The sequence below is a fragment of the Lissotriton helveticus genome, chromosome 5_1 (assembly GCF_964261635.1).
Source record: "Lissotriton helveticus chromosome 5_1, aLisHel1.1, whole genome shotgun sequence".
Taxonomy (NCBI): domain Eukaryota; kingdom Metazoa; phylum Chordata; class Amphibia; order Caudata; family Salamandridae; genus Lissotriton; species Lissotriton helveticus.
In genome coordinates this window covers 1,273,125,787-1,273,141,472 of record NC_136065.1, presented here as the reverse complement: position 1 = coordinate 1,273,141,472, position 15,686 = coordinate 1,273,125,787, and the positions used below count along the sequence as shown (strand labels likewise).

The 15,686-nt window shown below is 45.6% G+C and overlaps 1 protein-coding gene across 3 annotated transcripts in view; it reads right to left on the bottom strand.

Annotated features, from left to right (window-relative positions):
- Positions 1–828: 828 nt before the first annotated feature.
- Positions 829–15,686, bottom strand: part of NDRG2 (NDRG family member 2) — a 205,054-nt gene continuing 190,196 nt past the window's right edge. For 2 of the 3 annotated variants that reach the window (XM_078644081.1, XM_078644082.1), the window contains exons 15-16: positions 15,198–15,249; positions 829–3,470 (exon numbers count right to left, since the gene is read on the bottom strand). In XM_078644081.1, the coding sequence (XP_078500207.1) occupies positions 3,319–3,470; positions 15,198–15,249 (204 nt within the window). In that variant the 3' untranslated portion in view covers positions 829–3,318. Of the gene's footprint in view, positions 3,471–12,267; positions 12,302–15,197; positions 15,250–15,686 lie in introns of all 3 variants that reach the window. The other variant, XM_078644080.1, reaches the window with a different exon arrangement.

The following is a 15,686-nucleotide window of genomic DNA, read 5'->3' as shown; positions in this document are numbered from 1 at the left end:
CATCTTCGTCAGCGACACTACCACTGACCCTTTCTGTCCTGTGAAGAAAATCCCTAGATGTGACTGTAGAATATAAGATTTTTGTCAAATGTTATCATCGCTTCTAATCCAGAGACCTATCTCCGCAGTAGTACTGTTCCCATTCATAAGGGACCTTATTTGTGAGTCTATGTCTTGAAAAAGCCCCAGGCCTGCGTACCATGATAGGGCAAAGCACGTGTTGGGAAATTTGCTGTTTGCTCTTTTAAGCAATAAGCACCAAAAGAAAATAAAAATTAAATAAGTAGCAGAAGCAATCCTCCAAATGTAATTACCTCTATTTTTCACTGTCTAAAGGTTAAGAGCACATATTAATAACATACTGAGATTAATGAAGACGAATAATAATGGAGTGTGTTGTGAAACGACCCCAGATTAGCAAAGATACTGATCAATTAACCCAAGGTGCTAAGCACTCTACAACAGCTGGAATAAGCTGGAGAAGTAGTAGGCCTCACCTAGAGTGCAACCAACACCACATGCATTTATTGTGCGATACCTACAATTACTTTTGTTTAGCCAGTTTGCAGGGCCACAAATCTCCACGCCACTAGACTTAAAAGAGCCACCTGCTGCTTAAGATGGCTATAGGTCCTCATTGAGTTGTCTTCCTAATAACACACACACACACACACACACTCTTCCCCAATTGTTGTGCACACTTGAGTCTTGTGTAGATGTACCAACACACGAATGAGCCGCCTCCTCCTCTACGTTATTATGACAAAAGGACTTCAACATTCGCAAGTGTTCAAGACAAAAATGTATTAAAAACAACAAAATACTCCATTCCATCTCACAGAACATTTGTTTATTTTTTATTATTAATTTTCCTGGATCTGGCACCACAACTCTCCGACTGATCGAAAGTGGCAGTGCCAGCTACAACCAGAAGTTAGAAATGCAACATTAAAATTCATAAGAGAAGAGGGGAAAAATTAATCACAGTACAAGCTGAAATTCCTACCTCCCCGGGAGGTGGGACAGCCTTTTTATGCGTCCCTAAATTCTACCCCCACCCGGAGCTACAGCAGAACATTTGTCTAGGGGTTACCCATTAAACATCGGTTTTGGTTAGCCTCAGGGCGCTACCTTGGATTCAGTAAGCTGAAGCGCACGTTCACTCTGCTAGCTACAATTAATCTGTGGTTATAAGCGCACCAAAGGGTAAAAAAAAACAAACACCATATCAAATGCCCCTCCGTGATGCCACCTCTTCCCAAGTCATATGTGCAGCAGTCCGGGCAGGTAGCCCACTTTGCCTCCTGCAAGCTTGCAATACTTCCTTGCAGACACAAACGTCAGCCTCAGATTTTAAGACCTAAGGCTTGTGGCCGAGGACTCTTAACCTGGTAGGGGCCGGGCCTTCCTCAGTCACTGTGGACAATGTCAGTGACTTATGTTTCACCCCAGACCACGATGGGCAAGTTGCTGTTCCCTCTCTTTCAGATTCCTCTGGCCAGCAAGCCAATGAACGAAACTTTCCCCTCAACGCAATATTAAAGGTTCCTTAGTTTTACTCTTACATTTTTACAGCATTCCTGCCTTTGTGGCGTCACCTTGCATCGGCAGGTGCTCATTTGTGCCGGTTTATGCCTTCCTCCCATACCTTTTTTCCTAGTTAAATGTGAAAATCACTTTACAAAATTGCTGAAAACAGCCTGGAAGACAATAAAAAATTGTGGAAATGAACCAGCAGGGATAAACGGGGATAAAGTTGCCAGGCTGTACTCTCCTACCCATAAGACAGAACTGGCCTAGGTCTAGTCAGCAGTGTGTCAGAGGTGAAATCCTTCTACATGCCCAATGACCAATTAAATGGCAATGAACAAGGTGCAGTCGCACCTCAAAAGTGGTAGAAGCTGGGCTAAAGACCGATCCTAAATAAGTGAAGCTGCTCAACTTTCAAAAATGGCTCAAATACACGCTGACCTACTGCTATCCCACTAAGGATGCTCTTTGATCAAGATAACTCAATGTTTAGGACTTTAAACACAAAAGAGGGAAAGAAGTAGCATTTTGGATGAAACAATAAAGGAGAAGGAAAACAAGCTGGTTACGATGGGGAAAGAATAAAACTGAAGCAAATCATAAAAGAGATGGAAAAAGAACAGGGAATCGTACATCTGGCAAAGGTCTATAAAGGAATATATTGGGAAGGGATCTAGTCCAAGTCAGAGTGGATTTACGACCACATGAACATGGTTCGCAACATCTGAATCAATCTTGAGAGTGGAAGGTCATCTACTCCCAAAATGGTGCAGTGCGACCAGTGAACTCCGTGCCTGAATGGTGTGTCAAAGATGAATAAAGATCAGGTTCCAGGCACAGACACAGCACACTATGCCCTTGGAGATGACTTGCACCAGACCCACAGAGTCCCGCAGGTGAAGGTAGGAAACCCTTGTGGGTCCAAGAAAGGACCATCTTCAATAAGGAGGATTGAGATGCACAACTCCGATACGGTAAATGGAGGAGCTAAAGACAATGTATCATGTTAGCCTGACGATTGTCTCTTCATAAAGAAGAACAGAGTAAATGTCCCTCTAAACTCCCCAATCCTCTCCCCTAGTTTCTCGTAAAAGACTGCCCGCTCGCTTTTCTTCATCAGACATGGTGTACAACACCTCCGATGGAGGAACAAAGACAATCAAAGCAAGGCTAGAGTACAGACATGGCGATCACCCTATAAGTGGGTGCTAAAAGCCTTAATATGTACGTAATAGCCTGGTGTGAAAAACAACACCAACTACACGGCTTCCCACATCCTCACCCCAGTCTCATTAAGAGCAGCCGAGTAATGTCCATATAGAAGAGGTTAATCTTAAATTTCACAGATGATTCTAAAAATGGGGACAGACATCCTGCTCTGGACAAGCTTTACTCAACATCAGTGCCCACTGATGCCCAGCATAAATCCGGCCATTCATATCACGCCAAGCCCCTCTGAGACCTCAACCTTTAAGTTCCTTAACTGGCAATGACTAAAGACGCCACACCCAACTGCTGCCCTGCCAAATCCACCCAGTGCCACCCAACAGGCCTCACTCATAAAAAAACAATGAAAATCTCAACTTTTTTTAAAGTGTTTTAAAAAAATCTAAATTTTTTTTGCATTTTTTTGTATTTCTGCTAGGAGGCGATCCTTGCGAGCAAGTGCATCCTGGGATAAGCGAAAAAGGGTAGGATGCCCCTCCTCCCTCGACACGCAGTTGGCCTCACGTCGGTAGTTGGGGGCAGGTCATAGGTTGGCGGAGGCATCAGCCAGCTTTGCTTCGCTCAGCAGGACACTTCCATGGTGGCAGGGGGAACCTGGCCGGACTCGCTGCTCTGCGACATGGTGCGGGAGCGAGAGCGGTTCCCCTCCCCCGAGGCACTGGACAGAGAGGCGGTGCGGGAGCGAGAAAGACGAGTCATGCAGGAGGAGGCCACTACAAAGAAAAAAAAAAACAGGTATTCAGTCAGTTGCAGCAGAATCTCACTTTCATATTAGGACCTATGAATCAGCGGCCAGTCACAATAGCAGAAGTGACATAACCTTTAACACCAGAGCACAGAACTGGACCATTTCAACAGTGTCAATCATAGAAATATGGCAATTTAACCTCTGATCTCGACCCTTCTTAAGCCATACATCTTTTAAACAATAATATCTGTACCAGATATCCACCATAAGACAGAAGGGATGTAATTTTTAACCTATGAACTCAGAACCAAAGAACAACTAGCCACAATGAAGCCATGCAAATCTTAATCTAGGACTCCTAAACCAGAAGACATCCAGGCACCATGCCGTCAGGCCGCAACAAAATTCTGGGTTCAGATGCATTCAGAAGCTCTGTCAACATCAAGAACAGCAATTGTTCCATTTTGGGCACTGCTGTTCACAACTAAATGGATACACCAGCACTCAAATAGTGAATAATGCTCCAAGACAGGGAACATGTGGTTAAGCAAATTAGTGGACATAATGGTAGATTTATTTACTCTTTAAGGATGCAATTGTACAGGTGGAAAAACCAACTGAAAAAATGGCCTCCCTTTTTATTAAGATTTCTGGAACCTGTATCATGTTTGGAGAAATGAGAGTCTAAACCTGAACTTTGAATATTGTTACACTCCCAAGGAAATGCCTTCAGGTTCAGGGAGGTTTGATGTGGCAGGTTATGGGACTCAGGCGCCCCCCTGCTATAGTTAGGGTGCATGGGGCGGTCTACAGCCCTTCAGAACAATGCGCCCGCTAAGAGAGAGGGGTATGTGATGAGAGTCTGAACCCTCCCAGGGCAAGAGATAGGGATGTGTTCTCCAAGGCAGGCTCTGCTGTTGTCTTGAGAAACTAGGTGCACAATCACCCTTACCACAACAAAAGGGCCTTCCTACTCCCAGACAAGAGTTACAAGCTCTTTCCTCTTAGAACCTCAGGTCTGACCCCTGAGAGTGGAGGAAAGATGTTGAACTCTGCCCCCATGCAACACGGAAGTGTTCATGTTTTCCAAACACCACTGAACACAAGAAAACTTCACTGTCCATGTGTAACACACTGTGTCACTGACAATGACTGCGTCACTTGCTCTTGAAGACATGGAAGGAAAATGCTACTGACCAGTATGCATCTGTTCTTGGCATGTAGAGCTGCAGAGTTACACACTGTGCATAGATCGCCACCTAGTGTTGGGCCAGGATGTTTGCAGTTTGTTTTTGTCCTGAAAAGTTCTTTGGAAGTCACGAGATAAGTGACTCCTCCTTTGGACCACACTGTGCATGGGCATCGGCTCCATCCTCAGATTGTTTTTCGCCATTAGGGAAATGGAGCTTTGCAAGAAAAGGAAGGATGTCCATTAAGCTGGATATAATTTTTTTTTTTTTTTTGCAGAGTTTTATATAGCGCGAACTAGACCCGAACCGAATCAGGTATCAGAGCGCTTTACATATTTTTCCAGTTACGTTACTTTTTTTTTTTTTTTTACGTTTTTCCAGTTACTTTAATTTTAGGCACGGGTAGATTAAGTGATTTGCCCAGAATCACAGGAGGTTTTGGCGTTGTTACCGAGACTCGAACCCAGATCCCCAGGTCCGAGGTCGAGCGCCCTAGCCGTTAGGCCAACTCCTCTCCCCATATAATTAAGATAATACTGGAACAGATAAGGGTAGCTGGGGAGGCGGGTGGGCGTGTGTAACTCTGCAGCTCTACATGCCAAGAACAGATGCATACTGGTAAGTAGCATTTTCCGTTCGAGGCATATGAGCTGCAGATTACACACTGTGCATAGATTGTATTGCAGTACCCACTCTTAGCGGCGACCACCCCTATCCGTTGCAGTAGTTGAAATAGTGTTTTGAGAACAGCCTGGCCCACATTAGCTTGTTGTTTAGTTTGCACATCTATACAATAGTGTTTTGTGAATGTGTGCGGTGTAGACCATGTAGGTGCTTTGCAGATGTCATCTAAGGGAATGTTCCCTAAAAATGCTATTGAAGCCCCCATTTTCCTTGTAGAGTGGGCTTTAGGAGGAACAGATCACATAAGTTTAGCTTTGTGATAGCAAATTTGTATGCATTTAACAATCCACCTAGCTAACCCAGATTTTGATATAGGGTGGTTTGGTCTTACAAAAGGGTTGTGTTCTCAATGAGGTATAACAATGCTCTTTTGACATCTAGGGTATGAAGAGATCTTTCTGCTACTGTTTGTGGCTGCGAGAAGAACACAGGGAGTTCCACAGATTGATTGAGGTGGAAGGGAGGGATGACTTTGGGAAGGAATTTTGGACGGGTACGGAGAACGACCTTATTGTGATGCATTTGCAAGAAAGATTCTTGAATGGTTAATGCATGTAGTTCACTAGCTCTCCGTAGTGAAGTAATAGCTACTAAGAACGCAACCTTCCATGTTAAAAATTGTAGTTCACATTTATGTAAAGGTTCGAAGGGAGGTCCCATTAGCTGCGTGAGAATAATGTTTAAATTCCACACTGGTGAAGGTGGTACCCTGGGAGGAATTATTCACGTGAGACCTTCCATGAAAGCTTTAATAGCAGGCATTCTGAACAGAAATAGAGGCTGTCTGTTCTGTAGAGATGCTGCTGTGGCAGCAAGATGCAGTCCAATAATGTAACTTAGCCTACACGTCTATTAAAGATGTAATAAGTATGCTATGATGTGTTGAATAGACACGTCTAGAGGATTAATATTGTTGTTGCGACAATATATTACAAAGCGTTTCCACTTGGCTGCATAGCATGCTCTAGTGGTTGGACGTCTAGCCTCTTATGACGTTTATACAGTCAGGAGGAAGGTTAAGATAACCGAATTCTAGGATTTCAGGAGCCAGACCGCAAGGTTGAGCTGAGCTGGGCCCGGGTCTCTGATCTCTCCACGGTTCTAGGTTAATAGGCGTGGAGATAGGTATAGCTTTTGGTGCGGCACTACAGACTGTTGTAGCAGTGTGGTGTACCACGGCTGCCTGGCCCATGTTGGAGCAACTAGGATGAGGGATAGAGAATGCTGCTGTAGTTTGCGTACTACTAGTGGCATGAGTGGTAGAGGCGGATAAGCGTACGCAAATTTGCCTGACCAGTTCATCCATATCACATTGCTTTTGGACAGTGGGTGTGGATATCGGACAGCGAAGCTTGGGCATTTGGCGTTTTCGTGGGTGGCAAAGAGGTCTATCTGGGGTTGTCCCTACATCTGAAAGAATGGTTGAAGAACTTGCGGGTGACGTTCCCACTCGTCGATCTGTTGTGTCTGACGACTTGGCAGATCTGCTATGGTATTTTGTACTCCTGGAACATGCTGGGCTAAGAGGAATATGTTTTGAGGTATAGCCAACCGCCATATATTCTGTGCTAGCTGAGCGAGTTGCAGGGAGTGTGTTCCGCCCTGTTTCTGTATGTAATACATGGCTGTCATGTTGTCCATGCAGACTAACACAGCTTTGTTAGATACTTGCTTTTGGAAAGCTTTTAATGCTAGGAATATGGCTAGTAACTCCAGATGATTGATATGAAGTAACTTTTGTTGTGGTGTCCACCTGCCTTGCATGGTGTGTTGCAGTAGGTGGGCTCCCCAGCCGGAGAGCAATGCGTCCGCTGTCAAGACTATCTGAGGAACTGGCTCTAGGAACGGTCGCCCTTTGGAAAGGTTTCTGGTGTTCCACCACTGCTGAGAGCGAGGAGTCCGACCGTCCACCAACACTAGGTCAGTTAATTGGCCTTGAACCTGGTTCCATTCCCGTGCTAAGCACTCTTGAAGAGGACGCATTTGAACTCTTGCATGGGGCACTATGAAAATGCAAGAGGCCATCATCCCTATGAGCTGCATGAACACTTGTGCTGCAAGGGAGTGTTGTGGCTGAAACTTTGTGAGAAGAGCTTGCATGCTGGCTATCCTTAACGGAGTGGGATAAGCTAGCGCTGTCGAGGTGTTTATTGTGGCATCGAGGTATTGTTGTACTTTGGATGTTTGCAGATGGGACTTGTGTGTGTTTTTTTTTTGCAGAGTTTTTATATAGCGCGAACTAGACCCGAACCGAATCAGGTATCAGAGCGCTTTACATAGCACCAGTTACGTTACATGAGGACACACTTTCATTTTCACTGCACCATCAGGATTCAAGCAAGCCGGGCCGAAGACGGCTGTAATGCCAGAAACCGGTCGTTTGGTCTGCCCTGTTCCCATGATGCACTGGGCCAGGGTCAGACTAATTTGCATGTAGCCAGGTTCTTGACTGGGATGGTGCAGTGAGCTAAAAAACGGTGATGGATCAAGTCCTGATCTTTTGACTGGGTAGGAGTGTTCTGCTTAATTCAGATACTCTGTCCATCACCACCCCCTTTTGAAACACTCATTTTAGGCAGGGGGAGATAAAGTGATTTGCCCAGAATCACAGGAGGTTTTTGGCGTTGTTACCGAGACTCGAACCCAGATCCCCAGGTCCGAGGTCGAGCGCCTTAGCCGTTAGGCCAAAGGTTTATTGTGAACCCCAAGTTGTGAAGCAGTTGGATAGTGGCATGAGTATGTTCTACACACTGGTTGTAGGAGCTGGCTTTTATGAGCCAGTCGTTCAGGTATGGTAAGACGTGGATGTGCGGTCTTCATAAATGTGCTGCCATTACTGCTAGGCACTTGGTGAATACTCTTGATACTGTTGTGACTCCGAATAAGAGTACTTTGACTTGATAGTGCTGCCCGTCTATTACAAATCTGAGATACTTCCTGTGAGCTTTGTGAATGAGAATGTGGAAGTATGCATCCTTGAGATCTAGAGTAGCAAGGAAGTAGTTTTGTAACAGAAGAGGAAGGACTTGTTGGAGTGTGACCATGTGAAAATGGTCTGATTGAATGTATATGTTTAGAGGTCTGAGGTCTAGAATAGGTATTAGAGAGCCGTCCTTCTTTTGGATAAGAAAGTATAGGGAGTAGACCTTGTTTTGTTGGTGCAGAGGAACAGGTTCTATTGCACTTTTTTCCAGTAAAGATATTACTTCTTGCTTTAGCAGTGATAAATTCTCTTGTGACATTGGACGCTGTTTGGGCGGTATGTTTGGAGGGGGGGTAGATGTTAGTTCTAGACAGTAAGCTGATTGAATAATTTGTCACACCCACCTGTCTGATGTGATGTTGGTCCAGGCAGGAAGGAATTGTTGTAGTCTTCCCCCCACAGGAGTGGAATGGTGGGGGAGGGAAAGGGGGGGGGGGAGTGGAGGAAAGTCATTGGGGAGAGGTGGAGGCAGAGCGGGAGTTGTTGGTTTTGCCACTGCCTTTGTTGTTCTTACCACTGTAACCCCCTCTTTGGTAGCCCTTAGTGAATGTGGATGGGCTAGGGGTCTTATAGGAAGTAAAGGGGCTATAGGAGGAGTAGCCTCTTGTGTTGCCTCTATATGATGAGCGACGAAACGAATGTCTGGGAGCTTGCAATTGCAAGGCTCCCATAGATTTAGCTGTGTCGGTGTCTTTTTTCATTTTCTCTAAAGATACATCGACATTCGGGCCAAATAGGTGTTTCTCATCAAATGGCTGATTGAGGATGGAATTTTGTACTTCAGGTTTGAAACCTGAAATACGTAGACAGGTATGTCTACGCAAAAGGACACTGGTGTTAATTGCCCTTGAGGCAGTATCTGCGGCATCTAGGGCACAACGAATGGAAGTATTGGTGTTATTTTTACCTTCCTGTATGAGTTCATTGGCCCTATTTTTATATTTATCTGGTAGATGCTGCATTATGGATTCCAGTTCATCATAATGTGCCCTGTCATATCTTGCCAATAGCGGTTGTGTAGTGGCAATGCGCCATATGTTAGCTGTCTGTGACGCTGTTTGTTTGCCGGAGGCGTCAAGGAGTTTAGATTCCTTAGCTGGTGATGAGGCCTCCCCTGATGTATGTGAATTGGCACGTTTACGTGCGTTAGAAACTACCAAGGAATCTAGCGGTGCTGGGCCTCTAATGTAAACTGGATCTGTAGGGTTTGCTTTTTTTCCCCCCCAATGCGGGGGTTGAGGACTCGAGCCCTGACAGGATCTTTAAATACCTCTGTTGCATGCTTAATGACCCCCTTAAGCATTGGCAAAATGGAAGGGGACTTTTATGTAGAGTCAAAAGTGTCCAATAAGAAATCTTCCTCCACAGTGTCTGTGTGCAAGTCGACCCCATGGTATTGGGCAGCCCTATGGACTAGTAGGTTAAAACCTATAGTGTCCTCTGGGGTTAAGGCCTGGAGGATATACATCATCTTGAGGGACGTAAGGCACATCAGGGGTGGAATAATCATCCCATGGATTAGGTGACTGAGGGGGGACTATTGGTCCCTACTGGGTCATATGCAACCCCACCTGTGTCATCACTGTCTGTATCTACATCATCACCTGGATTAAGGGATGGTGTAGGAGAATGATGAGGTGGAGGGGGAGGAAGAGTATGGGGAGGTGGTGGAGAAGGGACCCTTAATGCAATGTCTCTCTTCTTTGGGGGAGGAGGTGCAGGCACCTCTAGTGGTCCCTTCTTGGAGCGAAGAGTCAGTTGGCCAGTCTTAGGATCCTTTCCACAAGTATTTTGTGTAGGATATGGTGTAAAAAGTTCTGGGAGTCGGGACCTTTAGGCAGTTTTTTACTCTGCTCCGAATGTGGTTTTGACATCGATGAGCCAGTGCCAGTCTTTGGCGCAGAGTGCTTGGGTGGTGAAGCAACGGTTGGCGTGGATAAGGAAGATGGCTTCTTTTTCGGTGTCGGTATGGGATCGACACTGGGAATAGGCCGACTCGAGCTACCTAAAGGCTTATTAGGCTTCTTTGCGAGCCCGAAAGCGGGGCATGTGAAGCAGTCTCTCGGTGTGTACCTGGGCCCGAAGGTGAGGGTGTGACCGAAGCCTTTTTCGAGGATGTCGAGGAAGAGTCGGGGGCAACATGTGTACTTACGACCCTCTGTGCCGGAGTGATGTCCTCGACGTCTGAGTAGTCAGCCTCGGAATGGCTGTCGACGCCATGTTATTGCTGTTGCTCTGGCACGTCAACGCCTTCTTGGAAAATGTCATCCGGGAACGAAGAAGACAAGCGAGCCATGGTTCGTCAAGCTCGTCGGTCCCGAATAGTCTTCTTGAAGCCGAAGGAGTCACAAGCGGATCAGTCTTTGACCTCGTGCTCCGGGGAGAGGCAGGTTGCACACCTCATGTAGATCGTTGTGGGGAAACTTCGACCCACATTGATGACACTTCTTGAATGGCGTCCTTTCCATGAGCCAGAGAGTAAGGCCCAGGTAGGCCCGAAGGCCTTCGTCGATGACCGGAATCGAAGACTTCGAAGTCGTGAAGAGTCGCGTCGATGGGGGCCGTGATCAAAACAATAACGTCAAACTGGGTGATTGTGCGCCTATGGAAAAATCGGTTCCAAACCGGAGCGACGGAAACACATCTGAGCCGATGGCGGTAAAAATAAAATCCGAGGATGGAGCCGATGCCCATGCGCAATGTGGTCCAAAGGAGGAGTCACCGATCTCGTGACTTCCAAAGAACTTTTCAGGACAAAAACAAACTGCAAACATCAGGGCCCAACACTTGGTAGCGATCTATGCACAGTGTGTAATCTGCAGCTCATATGCCTCGAACAGTGACTTTCCTCCCTCAAAACTGAAATAAAGCAGCAGATGGAATCCTCACTGTTCCAATGCAGCGCTACAGAGGAGCAAATCCCGTAGCACCATTAGCAACAATGGGACCAATCCCGTTGCACCAATAGCAACAGTGGGACAAATCCCGTTGCAACAATAGCAACGATACCAAGATGTGCACACAGATATACATTGGTACTTCAGGGTGAACAGCAAGAGGTGAAGGATTCTATGAGCCGGCCATGCAGTGACAGGTGACAGGTGACGAGCAGGTTCATACAAGTGATAAAGTGAGTGGCGTGTGTGCACTATAGTGAGATCATACATCTCTGCCACTGTGAGCACTAAGACTACAGTATCTGCTGGCTAACTGAAGACAATCCACTCAGCAACAGGGGCCTATGTCAAACATCTACACCGCCAAGTGCCCTTTTAAGCAAAACTTTTGTTTGCCTATCTCTTTCACACCCACTTTCTTCAATGTTTCCCCTACTGTAAACTCATCCCATTACAGGGGCATATGTTTACATTTTTCCTCACACGTGGGGATCTGCACCATCTATAGGGGTTACTTTTGTTAATATAATATACAATTTGGGTCTAAACCATCTGCACTAGTCTCACCCTACTGTTAAATCTTTTTACACTGCCCCAGCCATTCTCTCTTAACTTTGTTCCTATGCTCACATCTGTCTCTTTTTCCCATTATCATTTATCTCTCCCTGTCTCCTTCAAGCAGTCTCATGCTTTATTGGTATATATCGCCAGATGAAACCTCAATTTTTGCATCTCATTTCTACTTTTTATCATCTCCCATTTGCTCATTTCCATATAATTTACTCTGCCTCCCACACTCCTGTTACCCTTTGATCGTCTCTCTCTAAAAGCACCATCATTTTTTTATCCTACCATATACCTGATAAGCGACAAGATGACCATACTTCGCCAGCAGACGGGGGTAAGGGTAGTCAGACCATGCAAGGCCCGTGTTCTGTGAATCTGTCAGGCACTGCACAAGGCTGGTGCTGGAAAAGTTCAGGTTCTCAAGGGTGGGTTTGAGGGAAGAGGAGCTGCTGGGAGCAAGGTGTGCTGGGAAAGCAGAGGTGTCATTAAAAGCTACCTGACCCCATACTACGCCTCTTGTCCAGAACGTGGGGGACTGGATCCAAAGAAGACGACAGAGAAAGAAGAGAAAAACAGGTCATGGATTTGACAAACAAATGTTCTTAAACACAGACTCCACAGAGGGCAGATGCATTAGCACCACTGAGAGACTGCAAAGAGCCTTGAAGGATCTGACAGTTTTGCATTCCAAGGTAGCTTGCCATGAGCGACGTTTATTTAAAAAAAAAATAATAATAAATTACGCAGAAGGATTAATATTTCCCCAAAAAAGCAAAATCCAGCACCCAGAACCTGCATAACAAATAATCTTAGGTGCAAAACAAAACTACTGTTCTGTCAAAGGACTAGAATTGTATCCTTGCACACAGGATGCATTTTGTTTGGGACATATATGTTGTTCTTATTTCACTGAAGGACTGTCTTCTCCATAATGTAAGTATTTTAATTATACCTTCACAGGGTTTAAACTTACCAACAACATTTCTTCAGAAGCAACAGCTATGTATCATTTAGTGACTGCATTACAACAAACTTTTCAGAATCAACACCCAAAAACAGTCTAGGAAATTAATTTTAAAGACACTGTCCAGTAGTGAGCTGAGTCATGCATTTGGCACCCCCCTGCCAACAGAGACTCTCTAGTGGTATGACTCAATACCTACTTACTACCTGCATTTTATCAGACTCCAGGCAGAGTCAGGCCCAGAATTCAACAAGTACTTTTATTGGACATAAATACACTACATGAGCGAAACCCATATACTATCTACTAACTGGATCCTAGCAGAAACTTTCAAAAGGAGCAATACTATTGACGTATGCAGGGTTCGAATGCAACAGACTAAGTGGAGCGAGAGCCATAAACCAAACACTTCTGAGCTAAAACACACTTTCTTCAAAAAGAAGACTAAACCCCATCCAATGCTTGCATTCCAACAGACTCTAGTGTGGAGTGTGATCCAAGAACCATACAGTTAACTGGATTTCAACAGATTTCTAATCTAGGACCTTTACATGACAAAGACCCATAGACCATCTGCTATGCGGATCCCAAATGAGAATTTCCATGGCTGCAAGATGTCAGAGGATGAACACACAAGAACCCCCTTTGATCAGTATTCCAACAGTAACTCAAAACAGCAGCAAGATCGAAGGATGAGAAGGACTTGCATTTCAACAGGAAATTCCCTGAAGCTCAAGACCTAACAACCGGTCACTGCCTGCATTTTAATAACCGTTTCACTAAGAAGAGAAACCCTTAAAACTCTCAGTACCTTCATTCTAACAGAGGCTATGGAGAAGCATGATCAAAAAAATCACCCAACAAGACTCCATGAAGAAGGAAGGACTTGTGCGTGCATTCCAACAAAGAAATAAAAGAACTATCCAGCAGCAGCATGGCGACAGGCGCTCGGGAAGAGAGACTCATACCAACAATCCATTTGCTGCCTTATAACAGGGTCTGATCTAAAATACAAACTATCCAGAGGTGCAAGATTCCATAGCCACCAGGGATCCATATTACAGCAGGTCATCTCTGCAAGAGTAACGCCAAAGGACCGCGTTGTAACAGACTATCCAGAGGGGAGTATAGACACTTCTCATAAGCAAGACTCGGAGTAAGCATCTCGAAACGTCAGTGCCAGTTCACCAACAAAGACACTGCAGGAGAGAGTAATTAGAACCAGCATGCCAACAGGGAGGCGTAGAAGCAGTGAGCTCCAGAGAGTCTCAGCAAGAGTGAGCTCCAAGAATCAACGACTATATGCACACCCAATCTCCATGCATGGGTAGGCTCCAAGACCACTCCAGTAGTTGAATCCCAGAAGTGACCCCTTGCAGAGGCGAGGTTCAAGAACCATTCAGTACCACCATGCCACAAGAGTCTCTGCAGGAATGAGCAGCAAGAACGGTCCAGTGCCAGTATGCTAACCTAGTATTTGCACAAGTGAACATCAGCATACCAAAAGTCTCTGCAGGAGTGAATTTCAAGAACCATCACGTATCTGCATATCACCAACCCTGAACCATTGCACCAGCACATGTTAGTCAGCACTCGCATTAATCCCCATCTCAAAACCCGGAATAACCATTCTAAGCAAACAAAAAGGCTAGTGCTGGGTACACAGGCCATGCTGTATCTATTCTGTTTGCCTGAGGATGTTTAAACTGCTGCTGGGCTGCAGTATTCTGGAACTCCCTTCCCGTTGCCCTTCGTACATCGTCCTCCTACCCTCAGTTCCGGAAGGATCTTAAAACCTTCCTATTCACACAAGCCTACTCTGTCTAACCTCCTCCTACTGCTGCCGCCCACTGCAACACAAATAGCGCCATGAAACCGCTGGGTAAAAGTGCGCTGTACAAATGTTTTAAATTCAAATTCAAAGTCATACCTGGACTGTGAAAGAGAGACAAGCGTGCGCCGTTGCTCCCCGTGCTGTACCTGCTCCGATAGGAGGTAAGCTCACAATTGTGCTGCCTGTGAGTCACCTCTACAGAGTAAGAGGTAAGTTTGAACTGCTGCTACATGTGCTGTACATGTTATGTGTGAGGAAAGCTTGTTGTACTGCACCTTGATTTATCTTAACTTAATGCATGAAGGTAGCGTGCACTGGCTGCAGCTTGTACTGTACAAATGATGTGTAAAGGAACCTAGATCTGCTGAATACTGTGCTGCATCTGAACTGATCATGCAATGAGAGGTTGTACTAATATCTGGTCTTTATGTCCTTTAAGAAAGCTGCTGACTGTGCTGTACCTAAAGGAAGCTTGCACTGTTGCTGCCTACATTGTGTAAAGCCTGCCCGTGCTGTATCACCTCGGTGTGTGCTGCAAGCTCACACTATTGCTGCCTGCGCTGTACCCGTTCTCTGCCTGGGAGAGAAATCTAGCCCACAGCACCTACACCGACCCTGATCTCAGATACTTACTGTATCCCATTCCCTGCACAAAGTACTTGAAGGCCTCCGTCAACTTTCCAGGCTGAAAAGAAGTAAAAGGACAGGTGAAGCAGCAATGTATTGGGAACATTCACGCATACCACTGTACAGTAGGAAGATCGGAGAATGGGGTGCACCCTTCTAGAAGTCACTTGGAATAAGCAGCAACATATTCACCATTGATGAACTGTAATGTGCGTTACAAATATTCTACAGAGCTTAAATTCAAGTCAGTTTCCAAGCAAATAGTGACCAAGGTCAAACTAGTTACCCGAGATTTCAGTTAAAGGTGTTTGCTCAGTGGACAAGGGTGTGATTGCTGCACCAGTGCCTACTAACTTTGAGGCTTTAGTCAATGCTGTGACCAGAAAGGAGACTTCATTCCTGGTGTGCACAGTCACAAGTGTGTGAAGCAGAGTGAGTTGTGGGGAGCTCTAGAGAATCCAAAGGGCTGCACTAGAAGGTTCTCCTGTAGCCTCC